The sequence below is a fragment of the Leopardus geoffroyi genome, chromosome B2, assembly GCF_018350155.1.
Source record: "Leopardus geoffroyi isolate Oge1 chromosome B2, O.geoffroyi_Oge1_pat1.0, whole genome shotgun sequence".
Classification (NCBI taxonomy): domain Eukaryota; kingdom Metazoa; phylum Chordata; class Mammalia; order Carnivora; family Felidae; genus Leopardus; species Leopardus geoffroyi.
In genome coordinates this window covers 38,178,787-38,193,337 of record NC_059332.1, presented here as the reverse complement: position 1 = coordinate 38,193,337, position 14,551 = coordinate 38,178,787, and the positions used below count along the sequence as shown (strand labels likewise).

Sequence of the window (14,551 nt, the reverse complement as noted above, 5' to 3'; positions counted from 1 at the left end):
GGTGAGGGAGGGGAAGAGGTTCCATTAGAAAGCTAGAGGGCTCATCTGGACCGGATGATAAATGTCGCAGGTAGTGTATTAATCTCCCAGCTCTGAAACTTCTATAGTAGTTAGCCTACATATTATAATTATTTTTTAATATAATTTATTGTCAAATTAGCTAACATACAGCATATACAGTGTGCTCTTGGCTTTGAGAGTAGATTCCCATGATTCATCGCTTACATACAACACCCAGTGCTCATCCCAACAAGTGCCCTCCTCAATACCCATCACCTATTTTCCCCTCTCCCTCCCAGCCCATCAACCCTCAGTTTGCTGTCTGTATTTAAGAGTCTCTTGAGGTTTGCCTCCCTCCCTCTCTGTTTGAAACTAATTTTTCTCCTTCCCCCATGGTCCTCTGTTAAGTTTCTCAAATTACACGTAGGAGTAAAAACATATGATATCTGTCTTTCTCTGACTGACTTATTTCATTTAGCATAATACTCTTCAGTTCCATCCAGGTTGTTGCAAATGGCAGGATTTCATTCTTTCTCATTGCCAAGTAGTATTCCATTGTATATGTAAACCACATCTTCTTTATCCATTCACTGCTTGATGGGCATTAGAGCTCTTTCCATAATTTGGCTATTGTTGCTCTGGAAAACAGTGTGAAGTTTCCTCAAAAAATTAAAATAGAATTACCCTATGACCCGACAATGGTACTACTAGGAATTTATCCAAAGCCTATGTATTGTTTGGCTAACTATAATTGACCTTGTGTCTTCTGATTGAGTTCTGGGACAGTTGAAGACATTTTCAAAGTGAAAGTTACTGTGAACCAGAGATCAGACTGATGCTACTCAGGCTGGCTGATCACCTATTATCTTTGAGTACATGTCTGACTTGATCTAAGAAGGAAGCCCTAGGAATAACCCAGTTACAATAGCAAAAGAAGGTAAAACACTCAGGAAATGTTCAGGGTCTTTGTGAAGATAATGCATTTTTTGGTGAGAAATGAAAGAAGTTTGAAGATAAATGGAGAGCTGTTAATCTGGTTCTGAAGGAGAAGTGTGAATACCTTGAAGAGGTCAGTTCTTCCCATAGGTAGAGGTTCAGTGAAATTGCGAGCAAAATCTTAAAGACTTTAAAAAACAGAAAGGAATCCAGAGTTTATCTGAAAGCATAAACTACCAAGAAGAGCAAAGAAATGCCTGAAACATAGAGAAATAAAAGAGGACTAGTGATGCCATGTATTCAAATTAGGTAAAACTCTAATTAAATGAGATCGTGTTGTACCACTTTGGAATTAGATGAAGACGTGAGAACAGATAAACCAGAATCAGATCCTGTACCATGTCACTATTTAATGTGGACAAAAGGAAGTTATTCAGTCACTGGTATTGAACATTTTTGTTAGTAAACTAACTAGCAACTGCTTATGACAACAGACCAATTGACAGTGGCTTAACCAAATTGTCTGTCTGCCCCCACCCTGCCCCAACCCTGCACACACACGTAAGGGTTCTCAAGTTTGGAGCCACAGCTGCTGTGGAAGCTCCAGGATGCACTAGGCCTTCCTTTTATCATTCAGCTGAGCCGTTCTCAGTAGTAACTCTAGTCCTGCTGCAGAATGACTACCGTGCCTTCAGCATCACATCCACATTTCTGGAAGAAAAAAATAAGGAAAAGGGCATGTGTTAGTTGAGGCTGCCCCTTTAAGAGTCTTTCCCAGAAGCTCTATCCTTTGACTTCATCTTTACTAGTCACTGACCAGAATTATGTTACATGGCCAGTTGTAGTTGCAAGGGAGTCTGGGAAAGTCTAGTATTTTAAAATAATTCCCTGAACACAAATCAGAGCTTAATATTTACACAGAAGGGGAGGACAGATCCCATATAGTCAGCCTGCAATGTGAGTCGCAATTAGTTACCTGGAGGAAAAAAAAAAATTCATGTGGATCCCTTATTTCTTTCTCTGCACCTGCATCCTAAAAAATAGAGGAAAATATATTATTAATATTAAAGGATATAATGTGCGTGCACTTATACCACAAATCTGCAACATATGCATAAGAAAATAGCTTTAAAGAAATACATCAATGTATTATCATTATCCTTGTGATGGGACTCTGTTTTTGTCTTTTAAAACTCTACGTTTTAGAATTTTCAAACGTTTTTACAGAAGCATGTATGACTTTTATAGTTGGAAAAATAATGAACTTTATGTTAAAATGAAAATAAATAATGATAAATAAACTCAGAACTGGTCAAATGCAATAGCATAATCTGAGAGGTGTATAAATCTGTTTACCTGACAGAGGAAGTGCTATGGTTTTCCAAAATTAGAAATCCATGGCCTCTAAATCTATTTACTCCTATAATTTACCCAAATGTGGACAACTTGACCACATAATTTTGATGATACAACCATGCAATCTGAATGAGAAAGCAAGTATTAGTGAAAATGAGAGGAGAAATATCTTCTTTGGAAACAAAAAAAAGTTGGTAGCTCTGAAAAAGACACATTTTTTCGTGTGTGGCTCTACAGTAACTGTATGGAATTAGGTCAAAGAAGACATTTATTAAATGATGAGTTATTTGAGTCTGGAGCACCAGAAGGAACATGATATATATGGCTGAATATAATTGGAAATTAGCAAAGGGTACTGGTGTAAGAAGGAGAATAGCAAGCATAGTATTTGGCGTGTAAAATATTATCTTTTGTACAATTGTGCAAATGATTGCCTATAAGCAATAAAGCACAGTAAGCCCTGGTTATGTACATTAGATTTGGGGGCCATTGGTTTATTGGTGGTTGCACAGTGATATTGTTTGGGGGTGAGGAGAGTTTGGTTAGTTTAATAAAATACAGAAAAGTGACCTTATCAAGTTATTAACAACCTAAACATTTATCATATTTGGATACAATTTTGGAAAAAAAATAGAAATGAAAGAATGTTTCACGTATATACTAAATCTTAGTGAAATAGTTAAATGACAGTAACCAATAAATAAATGAATATAACCATCTGTGAGCAGAGTGTTGGTTCTCCCACACAGTAATTGTAGCTGGCACGATTCTGCCTTTGCCTATCATGGGTAATTCTCGTTTTGGTCTTCCTTCTCCACAGCAGTGGCCAACAGCTTCCAGTTCTCTGTCTCGAGTTCTTTGGATGATATTTGTTTTCATAGCATTTGAAAGCACGAGCACAGTATTAGATTACATTAGATGACTTAATCCTTGCTCATTTTCAGACAGGGAATGAATCATGTACAGGTGTTGGCATCTCAGAAATGGCAGACCTATGGAAGTAGAATAACATTAGGGTGTTGGTTAGGTTCTTTGGGAAATCAAATGGATAGGAGTTCAAATCTAATAATGTTACAATTTAACAACATGGGTAAATTATAAACAGTAATAATAGGATTTAGGAGAGGATATGTACCAGCTGAAATAAAAGGCATTGATATGGATAGCAAGCATTCATCACAACATTCAGTCACAATACTTTGCAGCTTTGAATTTGGACTTGTTCTTTTTCTGATAAAGCATTTCATTTGTTAGTATACCACGCGTCTCTTTTAAAAAGTTAAAACCAAGTTTTTTTTTCTTAAAGACTTAATTTAAAAAAAAATTTTTTTTTTCAACGTTTATTTATTTTTGGGACACAGAGAGATAGAGCATGAACGGGGGAGGGGCAGAGAGAGAGGGAGACACAGAATCGGAAACAGACTCCAGGCTCTGAGCCATCAGCCCAGAGCCCAACACGGGGCTCGAACTCACGGACCGCGAGATCGTGACCTGGCTGAAGTCGGACGCTTAACCGACTGCGCCACCCAGGCGCCCCAAGACTTAATTTTTAAAAGCAGTTTCAAGTTTACAACAAAATTGAGAAGAAGGCACAGAAAATTTCCATACACCTCTGCCTTTACACATGCATAGCCTTCCCCACCACTCACCAGCATGTTATATTTGTTACAAAGAATGAGCTTAAATGGACACATCAAAATCACCCAAAGTCCATAGTTTACCTTAGGTTCCACTCTTGGTATTGTATGTTCTGAGAGTTTGGACAAATGTATAATGGCATATATCCATTATGATAATAACATACAGAGCATTGTCACTGTGCTAAAAATCCTCTGTGCTCTGACTAGTTATCCCTCCCCTGCTACCTCTTACCACTGGCAACCAATGACCTTTTTACTGTCTCCATAGTTTTGCCTTTGCCAAAATGTCATCTAGTTGGAATCATACAGAATGTAGCCTTTTCTTACTGATTCCTTTCACTTAGTAATATGTATTTAAGGTGCCTTCATGTGTTTTCATGACCTGATGGCTCATTTCTTTTCAGTGCTTAATTATATTCCATTGTCTGGATGTACCAAAATTGATTTATCCCTTCATCTACTAAAGGACATTTTGGTGGCTTCCAAGTTTTGACACTTATGAATAAAGCTGCTACAAACATCCATGTGCAGGTTTTTGTGTGAACATAAGTTTTCATCCCTTTGGAGTAAATACCAAGGAACATGATTGCTGGATTGGCGGTCATGATGCGTATGGTAAGAGCATGTTTAATTTTATAATAGCCAAACTGTCTTCCAAAGTGGCTGTACCATTCTGCGTCCCCACTAGCAGTGAATGAGATCACTGCACATTACTGATAAGGGCCAGCATTTGATGTTATTAATGTTCTAGATTTGGGCCATTCTGTTAGGTGTGTAGTGGTATCTCGTTTTAATCTGTGTTTCTTTGATGAAATAAGATGTGGATCATGATTTCATATGCCTTATTTTCCATCTGTATATCTTGTTGGAGAAGGCATCTGTTAAGGTCTTTGGCCCATTTTTGAATTAGATTTTCTGTTTGCTTATTGCTGAGTTTTCAAAGTACTTTGTATATTTTGGTAACAGTTCTTTTTCAGACATTATCTTTTGTAGTGTAGAAGTTTTTAATTTTAATGAAGTCCAATTTATCAATTATTTCTTTCATGAATCATGCCTTTGGTGTTACATATAAAAAAAAAAAATCACCATACCGCAGGTCATCTAGGTTTTCTCCTATGTTATTTTCTAGGAGTTTTATAGTTTTGTATATTACATTTAAGTACACGAACCATTTGGAGTTTACTTTTGTGAAGGGTGTAAAGTCTGTGTCTAGTTTCATTTTTGTTTTCTTGGATGTGGATATCCCATTGTTGCAGCACCATTTGTTAAAGAGACTATTTTTGCTCCATGGTATTGTCTTTCCTCCTTTGCCAAACATCAACTTACTATATCCATGTGGGTCTATTTCTGGGCTCTCTATTTTGTTCCATTTATCTGTTTGTCTTTGCTTTTACCAATATCACACTGTCCTGATTACTGTAGCTTTATAGTAAATCTTGAAGTCAGGTAATATTGGTCATCCAACTTTGTTTTCCTTCAATATTATTTTTGCTATCTGGGGTCCTTTGTGTCTCCATATAAACTGTAGAATTACCTTTTTGATATCCACAAACAACTAGGATTTTATTGGGATTGCACTGAATCTATAGAAAATTTGGGAAGAACTGACATCTGGACAATATTGAGTCTTCCTATCCATTAACATGGAATACCTCTTCTTTTATTTAGTTCTTTGGTTTCTTTCATCAAAGTTTTATAGTTTTCCTCATATAGATCTTGAGTGCATTATTTTAGATTTGTACTTAAGTATTTTTTTTAGATGCTAAATGTAAACGGTATTGTATTTTCAATTTCAAATTCTCTTTATTCATTTCTGGTGTATAATAAAGCAACTGACTTTTGTATATTAACCTTATTAATCTAGGAGTTGTTTTGTCAATTCTTTCACTATTCTACATAGATGATCATGTCATCTGTGAACAGAAATAGCTTTAGGTCTTTCTTCCCAATCTGTTTACCTTTATTCCCTTTTCTTGCATTATTGCATTCACAAGAATTTCCAGTACAATATTGAAAAGCAGTGGTAAGAGGGACACCTTTGCCTTGTATCTGATCTTAGTGGAAATGCCTTGACTTTCTCACCATTAATTACGATGTTAGCTGTAGGTTTGGGGGAGTAGTCTTTATTAAGTTGAGACGGTTCCCCTCTATTACTTGTTTATTGAGAGTTTTTATAGTAAATAGGTGTTGGATTTTGTCACTTTTTCTGTCCTACTGACATGATCATGTGGTTTCTTGTTTTTAGCCTTTATATAATGGATTACATGAATTGACTTTTGAATGTTGAACTGACCATACATACTTGGGATATATGCCACTTGGTTGTGGCATATAATTCTTTTTACACTTTGTTGGATTTGATTTGCTAAAATTTTGTTGAGGATTTTTGCATCTGTGTTTATGAGAGATATTAGTCTATAGTTTTCTTGCAATGTTTTTGTATATTTTTGTTATTAGGTAATGCTGACCTCATAAAATGAGTTAGGAAATATTTCTTCTGCTTCTGTCCTCTGAAAGAGATTGTAGAAAATTGTTATAATTTCTTCCTTAAATATTTGCTAGAGAACCTGGTATTTTTAGTAGGTAGAATTAAAATAACTTAATTTCTAAAATGTCATGTGATTGGCTATATTCTTCATTATCAGTAAAAAAATATAATGTTAGATAAAACTATAAAGAAAAGATCTATTTTTCAAGCTCCTAGAAAAAATTTTCAAAATGTCTTAATAATGATTAAATATAAGAAATATCAATTACTTTTAGCCCATTCTGCCTAGGTTAAGACCTATGCAAAAATGAATTGAATGTTTCTGAAACTTTCTCCAGGGATATGTTTCAACTATTTTATGTAGCAACTATTTTATAACAGATGAAATCTTTTAGATTTATAATCAATCAATTTAAAATTGTTTAAATGCAGGAAGGACCACTCCCCTTACATATGTTTCCTAAAAGTGTGCATCTTCTGTTTTTCTCAAATCTTTACCATAAAGAGCTTCTGAGAATGTGTATTGGGGTGGGGGGAAAAAGGGAGGTTGAAAACCACTGAACTAGAGAGTAGTCTCTTCATTAAAATGCACAGTATAACTATGTTTACAACATGTGAAACATATCCATTTATTTAGAAGACCCTGACTGGATCCCCTTCCATTTTCATGAGGCCTGCCTGCTATCGATGTTTCTCTAAGTTAAGGTCACTAACTAGACAGGGCTGCTTCTTTTCGGGATAGCATCTTCATGTGAATTATTAAAAGGCACCCCTGCCATCTGTTGGAAAATTGTTATAATATGCTAATTTTGTTAGAAGATGCTTCATTGCCCTCTGACAGACATTTTTCATGATAAATACCTAAACTCATGATGTGAATTGCACCCTCTTGAACACGGTCCCATTGTACGGTGCATGGCCTGCACAGTCACATGGTGGATTTGCAAGTAGGAAAACATAGAAATCACCATGGCAACACTTGTTTGCAAAGTGAAAATGAGAAGCCAGATTCATTGCAGTAACTCCTGGAAAGTTCCTGTTCAGCAAGTTGGTGGTGTTGGAATGTTGTGGAGGTAGGGTGTGGAGAGGGGACGGTTCTTTCATTGATGGCTCCCATTATTGAGAACAAGAGCTTGGCTATTGCTCTTCCTCTGTCTTCCAGCCAGTTAGAAAAAGCCTACAAATTCCAACTACTTAGCCAAATGGAAAAGATTCTCTGTTTACAGAGAAAACACAAAGCCTGCTTCTTCCCCATCATTAAGCAGGCCGAGTATACTTAGCAGAACTTTTCCACTTAGGTGTCCAAGTTAAGGCTATCAGTGACTTTTTGCTTGAAATCTAAACATTTTAGAAACATTTTGTAGGGAAAACTATTCACAGGCCCTTTCAAAAAGAATCAAATAAATAGTTTGGGGGGTTTCCATCTTGGAATTAGGATGTTTATTTAAGAAACTCTAATAAAGCCCTCTTTCAGGCCCATGAAAATTATAGTCAGAATTAAGTGGCAGACTAAGGATTCAGGGAATAGCTATTGATTTGTGAGAGAGAGAGAGAAAGAAAAGGCCGAGGAAGGAAGCAACTTGATGAGAAACTTTTGCTAATGGTTCTTATTTCCTCCAGCTTTGAAAACGCATTCTACCAGCAGCAAAGTCTAAAACATTCTCACTCCCTGATTAGTCCACCTAGTCAGGAGTTAGTTCCCAGGGCATAGCTCAGGCTGGGCTTCTGTGAGCAAAGGCATGAGAGTGGGTGGGGCTGAGTGGACGCATTGCCTGTCAGACTGAGTGCAAAAGGGATTTTCAGTGAGGGCAGGCAGGGCTATGAAGGAAAATACAAAGCCTCATGCCCGAGGGATTGGGCAGAAACCGGGAAAGAATCTGAGGAGAAGAACTGGCAAAGGAGATCCTGACTGGAGAGAGCAAGTTGCACCGCAGAAGATTCCAGAAGGATGCCAGAGATAGAGCCTTTTATAGGGTGGCCACAGATGAGCCCTAAGTCGAGAGAGAACCATGAAAGAAGCCAAACTAAATTGGACACCAACCTGCTATTTTATTTACTGTTCAAAATCTCCATGGGCAAGAAATCAGAGAGTTGTGAGGAAAACATAATATCAGAGAAGCATGAGAGAGATGCATAGTGATGGGTCACAAAAGACAGCTGACAGTTCTATACAGAAAAACCGGGGGCACGTGCAAATTGCCATTTTGATCAAAGTGACAAAGCCGGGCAAGCACCTGGAAGTAAATATGGAAGTGTGATAATTCTGAAGTAGCCACGCTGGAGATCAAAGGCTCTGAATGATTTAGAAGAAAAAAGTAGCTTAGCCAAATGCCTCTGATGACATTTCACAAGCACTTCCTGTCTTATGCTTCTATTCTGTGTAAATACAATCCCAAATCAGTGACCCATTTAGGCTGTCTAACAAATGAACACTTTCAGAATTCCAACCTTGCTTGTTTTCTGCATTTCTTATTCCAGTGAAGTAATGGTGAGAGATGTATGTATGTTGAGTCCCTACCAGCACTTGGGTTTTTTGATTTGGCAATGTTGTAAGGGCTATGGGATGGGAGTTTAGGTAGATAATAATCCCCAGTTAAGTTATTGTTGTGGCTGATGAGTGGCTTAGCTTACCCATCAGCAGCATGGGAGGTCAGGGAGGTGGGCAAGAAACTTCCCGTGAAAAGACTAGCTTTTTAAAATTCACAGTGACCTTGCCTATTAGTAGATGTAGCGCAAGAGGAACTTCAGCTGCAACCAGTAAAATGAGTAACTTTCCCCTTTGGGCACCTGGTGGAACTGGGTGGGAAGTAGAGATAAAGAAACCAGAAATCTCCACCCCACGTATCTACCTTGTAGGATTATTCAAGATGAAGTCAATGGCTTTCCGCCTTGACCACACACTAGAATCACCTGGAGCTTTTACGAACTCCGATACCCGGACCGGGCCCCCAGCACACTGAAATCAAAACCTTTTAGGATGGGACCTGGCACCAGCATTTGCTGTTTTCTTTTAGTTCTGCAGGTTGTTCCTATGTGCGGTCAGGGTAAGAACAACTGGGTTAAGTGAAACGATGTGGGCGCCCGGCATGCTTTTGGTGCCCAGTGAGTGTGAGCGTCCTCCTCTGTGAATAAGTTCCTGCTCTTCCTCCCTCTCCCTTTTCTGCACGTGCACGAGGTCGTGCTGTATCTGGCTTGGCCCTTCAGTGTGTATCACAGATGACTGTGCCTCAGAGTTGGGGGATTTGTTTTTATCTTCATGTTGACAAAGAACTCTCTTCGATTTTCACTTTTAATGTACCATCTCGTCACTTGTTTCACGTTTTTATCTTCCTTCCAATGTTACTTAATTTCTTGCACCCTGAGGCCCCAGAATCTTTGGCTTCAGGAAGAATTCTGACTTCTGTGTCCCTAGTGATTGACTTTAGCTAAATCTTCTCAAGCATCCTAGAAGATCAGGGTGGCTATGAAGTTTAAGGAATAAAGAGGGTTCCTAAAAAGAGATAGAATTCATCCATTTCACTTAAAAATGCCTTCATGTTTTCCAAGCATTTTTGAACTCTTAAGCATTTTTAATAAGCTCACTTATGAGTCTTGTTGAAAAAGAAATAAAATACACTTGTTTTCATTAAGGGAAAAGATCTTTTTCCATCTTAGTTGGTATTGTTGAAGGAGACAAAAAGGAGTCCAAAACTTGGCAACAGAGTACATTATTAGTGACATATTGGTCACAGATGTGCTGGTAGAGTTACATTTTCTTCCGGCAATTAGTATTTTAAGTACCCACAAATTACATATGAAAGCCCAGATAACCTCCCTCCCAAAAGGGAAGGATGAAAAATTATGATATTTGCAAAATCTTCATTTTTAAGGTATTCTAAATATGTTATTATAAATAGGCAAGTGACACATGTCCAAGTAAAAACACATCACCAGTAACGCTAGATGATGCCAGCCTTTACTTACTACCTTCAATTCCAAATGCCTTCAACGAGTGCAGATACGCAGAGATACTTTTTGGCAATTCTTGTGAATTATAAGATTTTCTTTACTTAACAATTCTTGAAAAAAAAATCAAGAAGGCAAAATTCAAGAGGCAGAAGGGAAACCTCTCTAGTAATTTTATTGTTTGAATCTGTAGGCCTTTGAAGCAGAGTATAAGGAGTTCACATTGCATTCAGTTGCAGAAAGTCCTAAAAGGACTCCAAGGAGACTATTGATAAGCCAACTCTGGAAACAGGGTTAAGATTCACTTGGGGAGGAAATGGTGTTGGCATCCCATGAAGGCAGTTGTAATAGATGAGCGTAATTCCAGACCTAAAGCTTTGACTGTAAGGATGTAATGGAATGAAAAGGTGTGTTGTTTAAAAAAAAAAAAAAAATCAAGAAACACATTTGATGGACATGAAAATAATGACAAACTTATAAGACTTCTTGAGAATTTTAAAACTCAAAAAAAAAAAGATCAAGAAACACATTTGATGGACATGAAAATAATGACAAACTTATAAGACTTCTTGAGAATTTTAAAACTCACCTTGATAAGAAAACTAGACAAGGTAATAACTCCTGGAGGGATGACAGACACTTCAGTCTCCATCAGCCTCCATCGTGTTTAAATTGATGAGCTAACCAGTTTGAAAGGTCATGTAAATTGAAAGTGATATAAAATTGAACAAAGGGGAAAAATTAGGAGAAGAAGAATTAGTGCATTCCCTATGTAAGAAACTGAATTATGACATAGAAAAAATAATAGGGCCAACTTTACTGATATATAGGTAGAAGGTTATCTATTTGCATTTTTAATTTAGTAAAAATACGTATGATTTAGTGATCTGATGATTGCAAAGACAGATGGCTTTAAATCAGGAGCTTGTGATATACTTTTCAGCCCCCGAACTATTTAATAGCACTGTCAAGGGAATGTCAGTGTTTGATGCGGATCCAGTACTGCCTGGTGTCTTGCGTATCGTTTGATTTTGTAAGTTCAAGACGTAGTACTATACAGCTTTTTAAAAATAAACCCATAAGAAGACTAAACGTTCTTTTGATTCTCAAAGTATCTTGTTTTTGTTGCCTCCCATTTCCCTAGGAAAGTGACAGTGTTTGAGGACCCTGACCAGAATATTCACCTGAAAAACCTGTCTCTCCATCAGGCAGCGACAGAGGAGGAAGCTCTGAATCTGCTTTTCTTAGGAGACACCAACAGAATGATTGCAGAGGTAATGGACTCTCCTCCATGAGCTGCTTTTTCCATATTATAAGGGACAGTAATGACCTTAAAAATAATCTCATCCAAATCTCATGGTATAGGTTAAAAAAAAAAAAAAAAAAAGACCAGATTCAAAAAAAGAAAAGAAAAGAGACAAAGAAAACTTAGATTCAGAGAATTGAGGAGACTTTCCTAAGGTCATTCAGGTAGCTAATGGGCAGCAACTGAAATCTCGGCTTTTTTCACTTTTATGTTTTCAATCTGATGCAAATTAGTTTGCAGATAATCGATGAAAACTCATGAAATATTTTAATTATAGGAATTTTTGCATCATTTTTGAAATTTAAAAATACACAGTTCATTATTCCTAACCTCAGATCATCCATGTGTCGGTGTATTGTTTTCATATCCATGTATTTAGGGAATTGTTACTTATAAGGCATTTAGAACAATCCACCGGACATGAGAAGTGCTCTGTGTATTTACAGCTCTTGTTGGCAGTGTCACAGACACTGCCATGGTGTGTAGTGTAAGCCTCAGTGCAATATTTTGGATATATTGACACTAAAACTTATTTGTTGTTAATCTCACATTTGCACCTGTACAAATGGGTGCCTGTATTTCACCTGGGACCCCTAGGCAGGAGCCAGGACTGACTATGCTTGGTCAGAGGCCCTGACCTTAACCAGTTACTGGCCGGAGACAGAGAGTCGCAAAGCTGTCATTCAGCGACGCTGCAGTAAAGGAATGGAGTGGCCGTAGTGGTGTGGGAACAGTTCCCCAAATGAACAGCTTGCTGCTATCACTGGCACTTCTGTTTTTGGTTTTGTTTTTAACTGAAGTATAAGTAACAGCCAGTGTTATATTAGTTTCAGGTGTACAACACAGTGATTTGCCAAGTCTATACAATATTCAGGGCTTGCCTCAATAAGTATAGTCACCATTGTCACCAAGCAATGTTACCACAGTGCTATTCTCTATGCTGTACTTTTCATCTCCGTCACTTACTTATTTTATAACTCTAAGTTTATGCCTCTTAATCCCCTCTGTCTACATTGTCCATCCTCCATCTATGTCCTCTCTGGCAACCACCAGTTTGTTGTCCGTATTTAAGAGTCTGGTTTTGTTTGTTTTGTGTTTTATTTTCCACATATAAGTGAGATCACATAGTATTTGTCTTTCTCCGTCTGACTTATTTCGCTTAGCATGATCCCCTCTAGGTCCATCCATGTTGTCGCAAGTGGCAAAATCTCATTCTTTTTAATGACTTGAGTGATATTCCATTGCTTGTGTATACCACGTCTTCTTCATCCATTCATCTTCTGGTGGACATTTGGGTTGCTTCCATATCTTGGCTGTTATAAATAACGCTGCAAGAAACATGTATCTTTTTGAATTAGTGTTTTCATGTTCTTTAGGGAAATACTCAGTAGTGGAATTACTGAATCATATGGTAATCCTGTTTAGAATTTTTCAAGGAACCTCCATATTGTTTTTCACAGTGGCTGCACCAATTTATGTTCCCACCAATAGTGCATGAAGGTTCCCTTTTCCCCATATCCTTGCTAACACTTGTTATTTCTTGTCTTTTTAATACTAGCTATTCTGACTAGTATGAGTTGATATCTCATTGTGATTTTGATTTCCATTTCCCTGGTGATTAGTGATGTTGAGCATTTTTTCGTGTCTATTGGCCACCTGGATGTCTTATTTAAAAATATGTCTGTTCAGGTTGTCTGCTTATTTTTTAATCAGATTATTTGGGTTTTTTGGTGTTGACTTGTATAGGTTATTTATATATTTTAGATATTAATCTCTTATCAGATTTATCATTTACAAATATCTTCTCCCATTCACTAGATTGCCTTTTTGTTTTGTTGATGGTTTCTTTTGCTGTGCAAAAGCTTTTTTATTTTGGTGTAGTCCCAATAGTTTATTTTTGCTTTTGTTTCTCTGGCCTGAGAAGACATATCCATAAATATGTTGCTAAGGGCAATGTCCAAGAGATTACTGCCTGTGTTTTCTTTTAGGAGTTTTATGGTTTCAGGTCTCACATTTAGGTCTGTAATCCTTTTTGAGTTTATTTTTGTGTATGGTGTAAGAAAGGTGTCCAGTTTTATCCTTTTGTGTGTACTGTCCAGTTTTCCCAGCACCATTTATTGAAGAAGAGACTGTCTTTTCCCCATTGCATAACCTTGGCACTTTCCTTTTTAAACCATGCTCCCAGAGTTCTGTGTTTTACCTTGTCTCTGATAACAGAGGTAAAGTAGGTGAAGATATTAAGCTGGCGGGGATAACTAGTCTGAGAAAATCCCTATCAAGTGACTTTTTTCTCTGCCCCATTTCTACTCTCCAGAATGTAGCAACGCATGTTGCTGATATCTGTTATTGTTCTGGGCCCTTACTTTTGTTGTTTTTTACCAGTTCTGCGTGATTGCTTTTCAGTAGACTAACTTGTATAAGTTGAACTTACGTACGACATGAAACACGGATTTGAGAACCCTGGAATTATTATTTCCAGTAAAAGAAAGTTTTATGTAGTTCTTAATTTCTGAATATCTTGTTTGGCTTTCCAATGTTCTGCATTTGTGTTTTGCTTCAACAGTAATTGCTCATGTGATCATCCATGATGTTCTTATTTGTCATGATAATTGAAGATTAAGAAATAAAGCAGATTAAGAATTAGGGAGTATAATGGCAGAAGATTCAGCATGCCCAACTAAAGATCCTTTTCTATACATAGTTTAATAAAGAGCAAACCTAGAGATGCAGGGTAGAGCTGAGTCCTGGCCACCAGTGGAATATGAAAGAGAGAAAAGTAGACTCATAAATGCTATTAGAAAACAAGTAGAGAAACCTGTCCCTGCCTCAATGCTAACCTTCCTCCAGAGGTGACTCATCCCTAGAGAAACCTAGGCCTTG

The 14,551-nt window shown here is 37.3% G+C and overlaps 1 protein-coding gene across 3 annotated transcripts in view; it reads left to right on the top strand.

Annotated features, from left to right (window-relative positions):
• KIF6 (kinesin family member 6) overlaps positions 1-14,551 on the top strand; it is a 392,154-nt gene that overhangs the window by 96,056 nt on the left and 281,547 nt on the right. For 2 of the 3 annotated variants that reach the window (XM_045498079.1, XM_045498078.1), the window contains one exon: positions 11,510-11,639. In XM_045498079.1, coding sequence (XP_045354035.1) covers positions 11,510-11,639 — 130 coding nt within the window. Of the gene's footprint in view, positions 1-1,578; positions 1,581-11,509; positions 11,640-14,551 lie in introns of all 3 variants that reach the window. The other variant, XM_045498080.1, reaches the window with a different exon arrangement.